A 16,656-nucleotide genomic window follows, 5' to 3' on the forward strand; every position below is an offset into this window, starting at 1 on the left:
GGATAATCACACTCTATCTGATGCTTTCTTATTCACTTCAGTTCATTTATTTACAGTAAAAACACACATGTAGAACATTTAAATTAGTTTTCATCATATACCTGATTGACGAGGTCCCATCACACTGCCATTTCCTCTTTGCCACCAACAATATAGGCTACAATAAAAATGAAACTCCTTCATATCTTTATCAGTATTTCTTTATTTTAATAGGTTAAAATCAAACACATCAAAAACATACATTTGTACACAATCTTTTCTTAACTCTGACCTTTCTTTTTTAACAGATTTCACAAAGGAACATCACACATATCTACGTCTACACGCTTGTACAGTATAAAGTATATATGTGCATATATACTTTGATAATTTGGTCACATTTTTTGTTGCTGTATTTTTTATAGTTAGTATTATTATCCCAAAATAAAAACATCTCCGTACCCTGAAAGCAAAATAAAGGAGGCATGGATGACCTCACTGTATATATCTTATCACAATAACACTCAACAGAACATAGATCTTCTTTCTTATGCCTTTTCTTTTTTATACAGAACTAGCGTAATGCCCTAAAATAAAGCAGAATCTTTTCCTCAAACACTCTAATATACTGAATTATAGATTTACACATATTTATAGAGAGATAGATATACTTTACTCTTTAAGAAAATGGAGCAATGCATGTTCATAAATACTCAGGATGTTGGTGGTTGCCTCATCTGCAGATTTAAAATACAGTGAAAAGATAAATCATCAGCAGTTCTAGGTTGTCTTTAAAAGCCTGCTGATAGGAAACGGTTATCTTTGAGTCAAAATGGAGGCTGTGTCTGTATGAAAATGTTAGTTTTGTTCAGTGTTTCTAGATCTTAAGAATAAAAGCACAGCAATATTTAAAGTGGTGCTTCTGCTCTGAAGATGTTGAAAAAGAAATGGTGATTGTGTGCATGTCGGTGGGTTTGTGTTGCCCCATGTTTGTTGGATTTCGCTTGGCAGTCAGCACTAAGGCAACATCGAGTAAAGAAAAAGTGGCTTATTCAGGGAAACGAGAAAACACACACAATCCTGCATCCACGCATCATTAAAGAAAACCTTTCACGCAAACACACCAGAGTTACAGTTGAGGGGATTAGTTGCCAGATATGCCACTGTCGCTTGTTTGTCTATGCTGAGATCCTGTAATGCACCTCTGAGGAGTTAAGTCAGCAAAAACTTGTGTTCAGAATCGATACCTTGCGAACGTCTGCCTCCCTGTGTGTGTTTTTTTATCGAGTGTGTGTTTGAGTTAACACTGATCTTAGTCGTTTTGCTGACAGACAGCAGACGTCAGAAGATGAAGGCAATGCGGTCACGAGCATTGATCTGCTACAGGGTGACCGTCTCTGCAACCCCTTGACCTTTGAATGCTTCCCACCCGGGTTTTTGTTTCACATCTCTAACCACCCACATTCACTTTGAAATCCCACTGTGCCCTCTGGTGGATTTCCTGAACACTTGCAGTTAATTCCCTGCAAAGTCAAAGATTACTGACATCTTTTCTCCAACCTTACTGCTACCTCAGCCACCCAAAAATGGGAAAAGTTGCCCAAAATTTCCCTGATGGAGATAAACTCTGCCCATTGACCTACATGGTTACAGCCCCATAACTTTCCACTAACATCACCACATGTACTAAAAACCATTTGATCAAATGTGACCCAAGTTGGGTCAATATAGCACCAAAACAACAGTGTTTCTCTAGTACTGCAAGTAAATAGCTGATCAAAAACAGTTATTTCTGATCTCTTTGTAGCTTGCACAAGAATTACAAGTCGTTTAAAGTAATTATAGACTTTTTTAAAATCAGTTTCAACCAACAATCTCCCAGCAGCTAGTAGCCTCTATGGTTGCTCTTAATGACTACTGCCTTGCTGCAACAACGCTCTTTACTCAATCCAAACACCCAGTAACTGCTCTAACACCAACAGGAACAGCACGCTTTAGCACGATTTTGACCTACAAAAAGGAACAAAGCTGTCCAGAGGCTGTGTCAGGTTATAATCTGGTACTGTGGGATGATATTCAGGACGTTAACCTGCAAAGAGGACGGAAAACCGGCGGTGCTAGTGCTGCTAATGTTAGCCACACTCTGCAAAACAACTTTGCAATGTTACAGTGTGATGTTTGTTTACAAAATTTATTTATTTACCCAAATTGATCTTGCTGCATTCTTCTCCTACACATTTTAAATATATACGTCACTTTTTGGTACTGGTTTTATTCTATGGGGGTTTGAATGTTATCAGCAAAAAGTTTTGTGCAATCAATGACAGATTTCCGATGGCTTTAAGCTATACTATAATGAACTAGTGTCCAAGTGACTCCCCTTAAAGCAACAATATATGACTTTTATACCTTAAATAGTAGCTTTAGGGTCGATTTAATAGCACAGCGATTTTCATCAGGGTGAATGTTGCTATCCCATTACTACTGCTTCTTTTAGATTCCACTGGTTCTTTTAGGAGTAGTCAGAAGAAAGAAGCCAGTTAGTCTGGCACTATGACTTGGAGCCAAATAGTTTTGTCTCTGTGTTGGCACAACTCAGAGCGCATTTTAAATTTAGACTGGTTAATGCACAACTGTCTCAACGTCAGATGCTAGTGGTAAGCTGGATAAACGGTTAACTTCAGACATCAAATTAGTCAGCGACAGTTAAACTACCTACCTATCTTTAAAAAATACATGACCAAACTCAGCATTTTATAAAATTGCAATAAAGCCTCCCGCCACTAGTGGCCGCTGTGGAACTCTTCACCAGCTCTCTGCCAGACAGTGACATGAGAAGCTTAGCGGTTAGCATGTTGAGGGTTATGCTTATGTACAACCACTCAACAAAAGTGATGAGTGACCATATTAAGCATGATGTTAATCTGCTAATAGGAACAAAGGCTGGCAAAGCTAGCTGCTAACTTTAGCCACACTCTACTCAGCATACCAGCCTCACATCATAAACCCATTGACATAATGACCCTGTGAAGAATTATACTGTTTTCTGAGCATTTTGTCTACTTTGGACAAGTCGATCAACCATGATCTAATTACAAATTCAGCTAGATAAAGAAATATTCACCTTATTACATTACTAATATCCACTTTGCAAAACAAGCTAGCTAACTCTGTTAAATGAGAAAAGTGAAAAAATCTAGGAAATCCTCCTATCAGACACTCCTGGTTCCTTGTCATCTCCTTTTTTCTTGGTTCTTTACTAATCTATAATGTTCCTTACTCTAATGCCTGCTTTAACAATCCAAAGAAAAACTCTGCGACCAGTGGTTCTCAGCTGGTGGGTCAGGACTCAAAAGTCAGCTGTTTTCAGTAGGTCAAGAATTAGTGCCTTGAAAAAATTCTGGTAAAGTATGTAGGATGTACAGAAGTTCTTGGCAGGCATGTTTCCATTTATATTGTTCTACTCTGTTTTGCTGCAAATTGAGTAACTTCCAGTTGCTTTCTTTGATTTTTACTTATTTATCCTGTTATTTTGTGTAAAATTACCTTCAAGAAAAGCCTGTTTTCCCATGATGTCGACATTTTTTTAAGATCTTCTTTGTTTGCATGCATGCCTTCTTGAAATCTTGCCCAGTATCTTTTTATCAGTTGTTTTGCTTTATTTAGGGTCCAAACTTTAGGATACTTGCTAGGGTCTTATGGCTTGACCAGTTGAGAATAACTGCTTTAGACAAAACAAGAAGAAGCAAAAAAGCCTGCTCTCGGTGATTTGCTTGCTCTTCAGGTTGGAAAGGACCTGCTATTTCTATATTAAAGTTATTTCTGAGATAATGAAGGGCAAAGATTCTTATCTTTAAATGGCTGTATATAAGTTTAAATAAATGTGTATATTTCATTTCATTTTCTGCCAGTGGTCCCTCTTTTCTTGCTCACGGATCCTATCATGTCCCATCTAACACTGGATCACTGCTGTTGTTTTGGTGCTATAAAAATGAACCAATGCTTTTTTAGAGCAATTCAAACTGCCCTGTAACCCACCCTAAATTGGAAACTAAGGGCAACTTCACCCTGAATACCCCCCTCAATAACTCAGTAATCCTGACGTTGGTATCCGCCGCTCCCGTCAAATGCTCCGTCACTGTTAGCCTGGCCCCCTCCTCCCCCTGGGCTCTCCACGTCGTCCCCTCCAAAGGCGGTGTAAGGTGCTCCGGCTGCGTCCTGGCTCGGGTCTGTGTAGTCCTGGGAGAAGAGGGCTGAGTCGGCCCCTAGCTTGTACCTCTGGAAGGCCAGGAAGGACTGACCCGCCTTGGGGGGGGTGGAGGGGAAGACGATAGAAGTGTGGAGGAAAGGATGGATAGTGAAGCAGAGGTGCAGTAGTGTTAGAGCAGAAGAGGAAAGAGAGAGAAGCAAAAATTGATTAGTGGCTTTGGAAAGCTTGTGAGGCTTATTAGATACTGTTAGTGAGTCATGTAGTCAGTTAGAGCAGGTTAGTCCTACAGGCAGCAGAGCAAAAAGGCTGGTTATTTAATGTTCAAGTCTATAATGAGAAACACCAGCTCTATGTCACTCCAGCCCACATAGGAGCAGAGCAGAGCAATTAAACCGTGTCTGTGTGCATTATTAAACAGCTGAGGCCCTGCACGGTAAAGCATCACATAGCTCCAGTTAGTCGATATTTAGTGCCGCTTCAGCAGAACAAACCAAGAACAGAAAGCAAACACAGACACAAAGAAAGAAAGACAACCAAAGAGATCAGTCGCTTTCGGCTTTCAGTACCTGGAAGAGTGTCGTTAGAACAAAACTAAGTAGAAGTTTCAACCCTCTGTCTTGGTTCCATCAAATATTTTATTTGGTTGATTGCATAGCAATGAGAACAATTCAATAAATAAAATAAAAATGCAATGATTGTAGTCCTTGTTTCATGAAAGAACAATCTGCATGCAATAAATGAATGTTTCATTTATTTTGTTCATAAGAACACTGGGAACGTTGTCGTAAGCATCCATGTAATAAAAACTATTTATGACCCAATAACCTGCACAATTACAAGTCATAAAATTGTATGAATATCCAATAAAACAGTTTGATATTTCACTGAAGTGTCTCACTTAAACTGCAAAGTCAATCTCAAAAAGCTATTAAAGCAACAAATCTACCAAATAAACTTAATGAAAAAGTTGAAGAGTGAAAAGTACAACTTTTAAACACGTTCTATGTGCAGCTGTGTAGGTGAACTGCACTGAAAACTAATTTTAGACTTGGGACAACACTTCTCCACTCTCCAGCTGAGATTTAGATGAAAAAATTGATATCCATATGTTCAATGCGAGGCTGGGTAGCTTATCTTAGCTTAGGATAAAGCCTTAAAAATGAGAAAAATTTGGCCTAAAGTTAACAAAATCCACCTGACAGCAGTGCTTAAGCTCTTTAATAACATGTTACATCACTCTGCTTGTTTTACCTGGGAGGGCTCCGTGTACAGAAAATCCCTCAAGCCAAATCTTGTTTTATACAGTGCTGTACAAATTAAAAATAAGATATTTCTATGTAAGCTTTAAAAGTGCTGGTGGGTGGACTTTTATAACCTCCAGAGCCAGGAGAGCTGCTTGGCCTTGTTTTACTCCTGTGTGCTGAAACAGTGGTTCCAAACCTTTTAGTGCCTCCAGGCCAGCAACAGCTAAGGGTGGATGTATTATGTTTATATGGTACATCCTTCTAGGCCACTCTTTTATTTTGAAGTTAATAGGTCAAAGGTTAGTGTCTTTAGGCCTCATGATCATCCCTTGCTTTCTGGGCCATTCCTCTTAATACAATATCTGTTTGGTGGATTCTTATGAAGCTATACAAAAATCAATCTCACCCAAGGGTAAATAGACTGGATTTTGGAGGTCGTCTACCGAAGGTAAAGGTTACTAGCCCCGATAGCCATCTTTTTCTTTCCAGGCCTCTTTAGTGTAAATGACATCTCAAGGAGGCTTCAATATATTTTGAAACTTTGCACAAAAGTCCACTCTGACCTCAGAATGACCTGAGTAGATTTTAAGGTCACATGTCCAAGATCAGTGTCACTGGGCCTCATGCTTGTACCGTGCTTGCCAGGCAATATTTGTGAATCCAAAAACTTTAATTGGTTTTGAGGGATTTTCTTAAAACTTTGCAGAAATGTGTACTCTGACTCAAGGATGTCCTGATTCGAGGCTAGAGGTCAAAGGTCAAGGTCACTGGACCTTATGTACATCCCTTTCTTGTCAACACGAAATCTCGAGAAAGCCTTGAGGGATTTTTGGCAAACTTGTATAAAGTTCTTTCTTACTCATGAGTGATTCTATTAGATTTTGGAGGTCAAAGGTCAAAATCATTGGGCATCATGTTAATCCCCTACTTTCCAGGTCATTTTTGCATGCTTATAGAGATTTTCTTCAGACTTTACATAAACTTTCATCCAAGCTTGGGATGAAATGAGTAGATTTCTGAATTCATGGGCCAAAGGTCAGTGTCACAGGGCTCTTGTTCACCCCACATGTAAAACATTTCCACCAATGAAATAATCACAGCCCTTACTCTTGACCCTCCGCTATACTTTCACTCTCTGTGAGGTGTACATCTACAAGATGGTAGTTCTTGTTTGTTGGAGACTCCTGCTACATGTATTTAAAGAGCTAAGACCCAGGACTCACTTTTAGAAAATGATACATTGCTGTTAGAAATGCACAAAAAGTTTGATAGCTTTGACCAAGACCTAAGGGGTGGCATGAGGTTCTGTCTGCTGTGAGGCCGACAGCACATCACCTAAAATAACAGCACACTTACTGGATAGCCATACAAGGGTGTTTTGCTAGTTCCATTTGGGAAGAACTAATTCAGTTTGGATTTATCAAAGAAATTGGACGGAGGGGTGGGGGGCTTCAGGGGAAAAAGGTTGGGAACCACCATGCTAAACTATGCTAACTAGTGCTCTATTTAACAACACAAACATTTGAGTTCTTTCATCCAAGTTTCTCCAGAAAGTGAAAAGAGCATCCACTTAAGTCTGGTTTAAACTTCTGCGCCAAATCTACGCTGTGGCTACACAGTGGTGGCCTATGGCGCCATGCACACTGCATACTCGTGTGCTGGCATGTCTGGGTAGCTCTGTAATACTCCGCCGACATGCTAATCAGCGGTTTGATTTCTATGCCAGTTAAATCTCCAGTTTTCAGTCCTTCCACTAGTCCTTTGCTTGTGTATTGAAAACTACAGCAACTGAAATTGTATATATTACCTTGGATTTAGAGCTGATAAATAGTGGGCAGCAGTTGATTCTTTTGCAGTTATTGCAAATAAGAAAAGAAACGAACAAGAGGAAGTGGAATGTATGACCACTGAAACAGCTGAGTCATAGGAAGAGTTTTTTTTGGCCTTTTTTGCCTTTATTCAGATAGAAACACTGGTTACTTTGACCAGTGGTTCTCAACCTTGGGGTCGGGACCCCCGTTGGGGTCACGAGACACTGAGAGGGGGTCTCCAGATGCTGTAAAAAACTAAAAAATTTTTTTGAAGTACACTGTTGCCACTTTACATCAATTTTGTCATATTTTTTACCCCTTTTCATAATTTTTTCCCACCAATTTAAACACATTTTTGTCATTTCAAACCTATTTTGGTCAATTTTAAACTCTTTCCACCACGTTTGTCTGCCTGTTTTTGCCACTTCTGAACCAATTCTTGCCACTTAAGCTTAATGTTGCCTCTGTTGACCCATTACTGCCACTATTGAACCCTTTTTACACCCAATGTTTTCCCATTTTAACCACATTTTACCATTTGATATGCACAATTTTGGTATTTTAACCAATTTCTGTCAATATCTGTCTATTTTGTCTTTACCAGCTAACACTTTTTTCATTTCATCAATTTTCCATCCCATTTCACCAGATTTCCCCCCATTTTTGCACACTTAAAGCAATTTCAGCCACTTTGTAACTCCCTTATTTATTTCCACTTATGCCACTTTAACCCATTTTTGCCATTTTTAACCAATTTCTGCTACTTTAGAAATCCATTTCACCACCTTTTCCACCATTTTTCTGCCAATATTACCCCATTTTAGCCATTTTAACCTATTTTCTTTTTTCTTAAATAAAAGGGATTACATTTTTAAGAAGCACCCCCACACAGAGATTTATTACATTCTTAATTGTGCAAGGTTGGGTTCAACGACCTTCAGGGGTCATGGACTGAAATGGTTGAGAACCACTGACTTTGAGGGCAACAGCCTCTGTGCACGATGAACCACATGGCTACTGGCACCCCAAAGAGGGAATTTTTTGTGCTTTTTAAGCCACCAGAGAAATGCACTTCTGATCACTTCAGGTGCCCTCTTTCTGAGGATGGGCATGTCAGGCTACATGCAAATGTACACTACAGTGTAGATTCAATGCAGAAGTATAAATCCGGTTTTAAGGTCTTTGCACACTGCATACATTTTTTTCTGCCAAAAAAAACAGCACGCACACAAACCTTGCACATCGAGTCCAACATGTTTTGTTTTTTGCATCCATTTTCAGTATGAGTCAAACGTTCTTACTGCAAAGACAAAAGGAAGCAAATGTGATTTTATGGTTTATTCACTAATTGAAAAAGTAAACTCTGGGACAAACCATTCAAAAGAATGATTAGTTCAAGCTCATGCGTGACGACACTGTGCAAAGTAGGTGAGATGAAGCACAACTTTTCTTTTTATTCTTCCTTGTTAGATCGCCCTTTGTTCCATGGTTGAAATCCACAAAATCCATGTGCACAAAACAGCGTATGAAGGTAAGTTTCAGTGGGAGGGAGAGAGCTCTGAATAGTGAATCACCCATTTAATGACTTAGATGGTGCAAAAAACATGAAAGAAATGAGCCTGTAATGAACAAAAGTTTTCAGTGGCATTGCAAACACTGTAAGGTTGCATTTCTTTTTAAATTTGCAGCGATTTTAGACGAAAACAGACTCAGTGTGCAATGACCTTCAAGTCTTGATAAAAGAACAGGCTTTAAATGTGAATGTAAAAAAAAACCCAAAACAAAAAAACAAAACATGACTGTTTTTCTTTACAATGCACTCTAAGACATCTTATAAAAACGCTAGTTTTACAAATCTAAGAAATCCTGTTTTAAACCACAGCTGTTGCATATAAAAATATCACCTTGATAACTCTGACTAGCATAAAAGACAAAGCACCAAATGCTCTGTAAAAGTCCACATCAACGATGCGTATTGTAGCATGGTATGTAAATTGTGCATTCACTTGTTTAAGGGCGTTCAGGTCTGGTGGATCATAAACCTGCCTACTTCTCCAAACAACTGCTGCTGATCTGCCTGATTTAAAAAAAAAAAAAAAAAAAAAGAAAAAGCTGAGTAAAATCCAAAACAGAATAAGGCACGAAACTGGAAAACCCACGACTTTCTTTTGGCCAAACACTTAAACTTTAATAAATGTTTTGTAAAGAATGATCCATCTAGTATTTGTGTTTATCTTTAGACGGCTTTTATATTAAAAAATAACCACAGTAATATGTGAAGTGTGTGTTCAGTTAACATTTAAAAGTTAAGTGGGCAGTGAGCTTCAATCCAAAACAGATAAATTGACTTGAAGTGGGTGTTAGAGGCCAAAAATCACAGCATTTGGAGCTGCAAAAGCTGAGTCATGCATTTTGAAGAACACTCGAATCAACCCACCTGCACATACATTATCATTCTGATGTGCACGGGTCAGGAGTTAATCTCGCATTTAGACCACAAAGCGTTAACTAACATCTTACTGGCAGCGCTGTTGGTACACTTGTTCTCCTGACTGCTGGATTGTAAACGCACTCACATCAAGGACTATCTCATGTTACTGAGCGCCCTTAAACAAGTGCAGCCACAGCACAGCTGCAGGAGAGGGTGTGTGTGTGTGTGTGTAGACCGGCTGTGTGTGTTAAGGCAGCAGAGGGAGCAGACAGAGCAGAGTCAGACTAAAGGTTAATTGGGCTGAGGGGGGAACAGCTTGGTGTACTCCTCTTCGAACGACAAATTCTTTAACTTCTCCATAGAGAAGAGAGTCTGAGCACCCTGTGGGAAAAACATCAACGCATTCATGAGTTTACATGTATGTATACACAAATTTACATGTTCACAGAGTCCAGAAACTAACCTAGAGAAGATACAGGAGCAGTAGTTCAGGCGTGGGTCTAATAGCAATGCCAGTAGTTCTTATTGGCAGGTTTTTAACTGTACCCTCTTGACTATAGCTTCATGTCATATGCAGTTTGGGATAAAAAACATCCACAAAAAAACACATTTTAGAGACCAGTTTTAAAGATAGCAGGGGTTATTTTCTAAGATAGATAATGGTGATGTCATATCCATTTATGAAAAAGTAGCTGACATGATTTTAGGCGATGCAGGCCTTGTTTTAAAGCCTAACGTCTTAAATGTTATAAATAATGCAATAACTTCATGTTATTTCCCATCACTCTCCCTGATTGAAACTACAAATAATGAACAAATCATTCTGTCCTCCTCATAGAAGATACCCATGGAAAAGTTGTTATGTCTACTAGGATTGGGCAGTGGTACGGTAGCACCGTATCCTGCAGTGCCCCTGAACCATGGCAAAAAGTTATGAAGACAGGGTCTTTTTTATTGTTTATTTAATTTGGATCCCCATTAGCTGTACCCTGGAGCACAGCTAGTCACTCTCGGGTCTTTTCTATCTGAGCCAAAAAACTCTGGAACTCCCTACAACTTTTAAATAACTTTTAAAACTTTCTTTATAACTTTTAAAATCGTACTCATTTCCTTCCATGTTTCCTTTCATATGTTGTTAATGTTGTCTTCTGTATGTATACTGTAAAGCACTTTGGATCAATTGAGTTGTGTGTAAAGTGCTATATAAATAAAGTTAAATTGATTTGAATTGGTATTAAAAAATAGCCCCAGTATTGCTTCAACTACTGCCATGAAAACAATGCTGCGTAATGAGCATGGTTTTATAATAAATGCCTAGAGAGTTTGTGTCCATTTCCACCTGCAGCGCCCCTGCATGTGTGTGGCGACGCTTTAAAACTGGGTAAAGAACTGTTAATGATGCTCTGCTAATATGGCAAACGACACGTGTTTATATACTGGGGCATTTATCCTTGCGTGCCATGGCACAGCTGGCACAGGCCTGGGGCCACGGTATAATCCCCTCTAGTCAAACTGTTAAAGCCAAACTGTCAAACCTGCACCAGCAATCTAAGACAATGTGAGTTTAAAAAGACTTTAATTCTTCTTTCTGAGTGTAGATCAGTGATGCAAGACAAAGTTAATTATTAACCATATGTGCTGCATGCTGCAGCAGCAATCCCAGACACATCAAACCTGCTGATGGTTTTTAAAAATGTTTAAATTGATCTTTATCACTTTTTATGTGAACTGCAGATAAAGTTTATCAGTGCTTGATGGATATTTTAGGTGCTTAAGTTTAGGCCTACCTTTATTTATTTAAAAGCACATGGGACATTACTTTACATTCCTTGATTCCATATAATAATAGTTGATTGTCATTTCTCATATTTAATCAGGGAGGATGGGAGGTAAGAGAGGGAAAAAGGGCACATATGAGCCATAGATGAAGAGGAAAAAGAGAAGAACAATTCTTCAACCATAAATCACTTCCAGCACTCCTGTAAAGCTTACCTTATGAACACTGTTTGTTATTTTTAGGGCTTTCCAACAGATACAGAACTCCTTAAATTTTAAAACGTTGCCCTTACATTTATCTGCCAGCCCATTTATAAATTTTGATGACATGACGAAGCTTGCATGCTGCTATTTCCCTTTATTTTATCACATCCTGTCCTGCCTCTTGAGACCACCCTGGGAGTCCATATGTGCAAAAACCTGGACTAATGATGTGTGGAAGTCCTTACCCAGGTGAAGATGGAGAAGAAGGAGAAGGTGATGGCTGCCCGGGCAGCGTCCCCTCCCTCCCTTAGTGGGTTATCCTCATGATTGGTATTCTGCCACTGGTTTGCCAGGAAACAGAAACCCACAAACCACATGAAGGACCAGAACGCTGCAGAGACAGACAGAATAACAGCAGGAAGAGGGCTTATTAACCCAGAAGACACTTGAATATCTCGCCATGGAGTCAGAGTGAGAAGAACCACCATCCCAGTGACCATAAGTCTCAGCGGCTTGTTAGCATCAGAAGAGCCCTCCACTCCTCATTATCCCTCTCACACCCCCTCTCGTCTTGTTGTGATGATAACCTCTAAACGGTTGTTTGACACACTGAAAGAGTCCTCATGTTCCTCTAAGGGTGAGACCTTCTAATCAGCTGGGATACGCTCACTGGAAAGAGGGAGTACATGATGTTTAATGGTCTACAGCTTCTCTGTAAGAAGAACACCCTGACCTATCCCCTGATAAACTGCTCTCTGGTAGAAAATAACCAGTGTAAAAGGGAAAAATGTATCCATTTTGAAGAGGACAACGCTGACAAGCAGCATGTTTGCTGAGTCAACTTTCTATGTAGGACTAAAGCCTTACAGGACAGCACTAAATCAGCAAAATGAACCTTTTTCTTGAAAGCATGAGTATATAGAGAGAAATTATTTTTGATCCACCATCATTAATATATGTCTACTTTCCACAGCCTTGGAAGGAGATGCAATTGGATTTAAAAAGTAGAAGAAATGGGTTTGAAGTAGCAAAATGGGATTAAAATTTAAAAAAAGGAAAAAAGCAAAAATGGGCAAAATGGGTGGAAATTTGGTGAAATGGGATGAAAATTTGATATAAACTGGCAAAAAGTGTTAACTGAGACAGAAAAAAGGCAGATATTGGCAAAAAATTGGTTATACTAAAAAATGGGCATATGAGATAGTTAAATGTGGATAAAATGAGAAAATTTGTGGCTAAAAAGTGGTAAAATGGTGTTTAAAGTGCCAATAATGGGTCAACAGAGACAACATTAAGCTTAAGTGGCAAGAATTGGTTTAGAAGTGGCAAAAATAGGAAGAAAGTGTGGAAAGTGGTGGAGAGGGTTTAAAATTGGCAAAAATAGGTGTTAACTGGCAAAAATGTGTCAAAATTGGTAGGAAAATAATGATGAAAATGGGTTGAAATTTGGCTAAATCTGTGTAAAGTGGCAACAGTGTAATTCAAAAAATATTCTTAGTTTTTTGTAGGGAATCTGGAGACCCCCTCCCAGTGCCTCGGGACCCCCTTTGGGGTCCCGACCCCAAGGTGGAGAACCACTGCGATATGCAACTACCCACATGTGTGGGATGTAAACTACAAACGTGAGCACACTTGAGGTTACAGCAGTGAAAATTCTTAGCTCAGAACTAGAATGGTAACATCAGTTCAGTTTTGACTGATAAACTGGTGGTCAGTTCACACCATCTGTACTCTATTTATATGTTTTCAACAGAGTACAGATGTTTCAGTTCAATAAGTGCTGTTTTTGTTGGGATATTCAACTCAGAATGACTTGTCCTTGGTCCTTCTGACTCAACTGAAAAGTACACACTGTTTTCATGCCTCTGTTGACGTCATGGAAACTGGATTAAGAGGAAAACATCATCGCAGAGTTTGACCGCCCCAATAACCTCAGGTTTGCTTCATGTAAGTTTGCTTACAATGGTTTAAAAACTAAGCAATTTAAATAGCATAATGTAATTAATTTTTCTCTGAGGCTTTTCTTTTCAAGAGGAACTGGTATCAGCACTGATGACCAGCTGCTGTGGACCTGAACGTTGATAACTGTCACATCAGCCTTATGTTTCTTTACTTTATCATAAGTGATGTCATAAGTGCTTAAGTGAATCCAAAAGCTGCTCATCTTCAACTGCAATAATAACCAACACCAAACCTTAAATGTCCTTATCATCATAGTTGCTCATTCTAATATTAGACTGCTGAGTCTATTATCATGTTTGGATATTACTGCTAATATTACACATACTGTCAGGCTCGTCCACAGAGTTGGCTGGGCCAGTAAACTGCAGCAGTGGGCCTTCCTCAGGTGTGATTTATTAATGCTGTCACTGCATGTGTGTTGGATCTGTAGCACTGGTGCTAGCATCCTGGCTAACAGAGTTTGTCAAGCTGTTATTATTTGGTTCTGACGGTGGAATTATAAATTTGTTCTTTGTTTAAACCAATTTCACCACTTTTTCCATCACTTAAAGGCACTGCGTCTTATCACTTAAAATCAAATGTTGCTGCTTTAATGCTATTTTTGCTGCTTCTTTTTCCCACTTTTTGCCCATTTTGACGTTTATCCAGTTTCTGCCACTCTTACCCAGTTTTGCTGCTTTTTGCTGCATCTTGCCACTTTTTGCACATTTTTGCTGCATTAGCCATTTATAGCCCATTTTCCCATCCTTGACCCTGTTTTAATCTCTCTTTGCTACTTTTTTGCCCATTTTGCCCATGTTTTTGCACATTTTAACCATTTTTGCAACTTCTTTGCAGCTTTTAAAACTTTTTGTCATCTTTAACATATATTTTTTGCAACTTTTCACCCAGTTTTGTTGCTTTTTGCCCATTTGTGCCACTCTTTACCAATATTTAGCCATTTTCTGACCATTTCTGCCACCTTTAACTAATCACCCATTTTATTGTTTTTTTCCAGCTTTTTACCAATACTTGCAATCATTTTGCCCCATTTTGTTATTTTTTTTGCACATTTTTGATGCCTTTTGCCTTTTATTGCAACTTTTTTCCCAGATATGCCCACTTTTCCCACCATTTTACAGCTTTTAGCCCACTTTTGCCACTTTTCACCCAATTTGTTTGCCATTTTATGCTCTTTATTCCTATTCTCACCCATTTTTGACACTTTTTGACCATTTCTGCCACCTTAAGCCCTTTTATTGGCACTTTTCACCCATGTTTGCCACTTTTTGTCCTTTTTAACCACTTTCACCCATTTTTTTTGCCACTTTATTCCCATTTTTGCCAATTTTTTGCCATCTTTTGACTATTTCTGCCACCTAACTAACTTCTTGCCTCTTTAACCCATTTTTGACACTTTTTGCCCATTTTTGTATAGCACTGTACTAAATTGGGGTGCCAATAAAACAAGGGTAAAAATTATTTCTAAATAGAGATTACAGTTACATTACATCTTCATTTTATACAATTTAAATCTTAAAAATGTAAAGATGACTATGAAAAATTTTAGACCCCAACTGTCCGCTATTTATGCTTTGCTGTTGTCTTAAACAGCCCATGGTTGAAGAACCATGTATATAAAATGGATTTACCTGATAACCCAACATCAGCCAGCACCGCCTTCTTTCGGTCTTTGACGCTGCTGATCTGAGGGAAATAGACGTCCAGAGCTAGGAAGGCCATGCAGCAGAGGAAGGCCATAGAGCCCATGAAGACGCCGTAGTTACAGGCATTCTGGTTGCGGTTGAAGATGCAGTACTCTTCAACGTCATGGGGGCCGTTGATGTAGCCCTCGTTGGCGATGCAGCCAAAGATAACGATGGAGAAGAGCTGCAGGGACGAAGACAAAGAAAGTATATGAGTGTTAGAAAGGAAGCATGCAGACCTTTGTAGGTCAAGGTAATGTCAGGACATTTGCTTTGACAGGATACACAAGAAGACATGTATGAAAATATTTCCACTGTTTAGAGAGGCACAGCTGCAGTAGTTTTGCTTTTAAGCCCTTTAACAGTGGTGTGTTCACACCTGTCAGATGACATCAGTGTCTTATTTTCCAGCATCAATAATCCAGAAATCTGCCCTGTGACTCCCCCTTGACCAGGTTAACATCCTTTGAGTATGATTTTGAAACATAAACCAGATTTCAACCGGACTGCCTAGTGGTTTGGACTGACACCTATTGTGGAGGCTACTGTCCTTAAAGTCTGCAGCCCAGGTTCAAGTCCAGCTCATGGCTCCTGTCCAACATCTTTACCCATTTTCGTTCTTTCTGTAGTTTCTGACTCCTCTGTCCTAGCCAAATAAAGGCATACCCTCCCTAAATTATTCTTAAGATAAATTTTTAGAAAGACTGACAATTCCATAGAACTAACAGTGATTACAACAGTGATAAATGTCGTCCTTGTTTGAATTCCTGCCCCTCACAGAGGTTGTGTTTGAAGTCTCTGATCCTGTTCTCCATCCTCATTATGCTTCACTTTAGTCTGAGTGTTTCTTCGTGAATTTGCAGTTAAAATATACCAGCGTCTTTCCTCATTAACAAATCTGAAAACCGGCTTCAGTGTTGTGTTGGTGAACCACAAACTCGACCTGTTCTGCACCAGCATGTTTTGTAATAATTCATAAAAGCCCCTTACGGCACATTCAAACCTGACCTGCTGCAGTCAGACGGTATTTTTAGACCAGCCGGATAATATTTGAAAAAGAAAACACTCCGGCGTGACGCTCTGAGCCCGTAATGTCACAGAAACCCTGCGGGGGAGTTTTATGAATAATCCGTCATGTCTTTATTAAAACAGTTTCGCTCCATGCGCCTCTGGGTTTTTCTCACAAAATATTGAGTCTGACTGCAGAGAAATGAGCTTCCTGTGCTGCTCTGCTGTTTAGTCTGACAACTGCTGAACACACAGTGATATAAATAATACACCCACAGGGCACAGGGCTAATGCTGAGCTAAGATGTTGTTAATGAGGACAAAAAGCTTTATCCGATTTGGGAAAT

The 16,656-nt window shown here is 39.2% G+C and overlaps 1 protein-coding gene across 2 annotated transcripts in view; it reads right to left on the reverse strand.

Annotated features, from left to right (window-relative positions):
• Positions 1-228: 228 nt before the first annotated feature.
• Positions 229-16,656, reverse strand: part of LOC121508540 (synaptogyrin-1-like) — a 51,144-nt gene continuing 34,716 nt past the window's right edge. Inside the window, exons 2-4 of one of the 2 annotated variants that reach the window (XM_041785466.1) lie at positions 15,249-15,486; positions 11,901-12,046; positions 229-4,284 (exon numbers count right to left, since the gene is read on the reverse strand). In XM_041785466.1, coding sequence (XP_041641400.1) covers positions 4,069-4,284; positions 11,901-12,046; positions 15,249-15,486 — 600 coding nt within the window. In that variant the 3' untranslated portion in view covers positions 229-4,068. Of the gene's footprint in view, positions 4,285-8,040; positions 10,057-11,900; positions 12,047-15,248; positions 15,487-16,656 lie in introns of those variants that run through there. The other variant, XM_041785467.1, reaches the window with a different exon arrangement.

Source organism: Cheilinus undulatus, linkage group 4, assembly GCF_018320785.1.
Source record: "Cheilinus undulatus linkage group 4, ASM1832078v1, whole genome shotgun sequence".
Taxonomy (NCBI): Eukaryota; Metazoa; Chordata; class Actinopteri; order Labriformes; family Labridae; genus Cheilinus; species Cheilinus undulatus.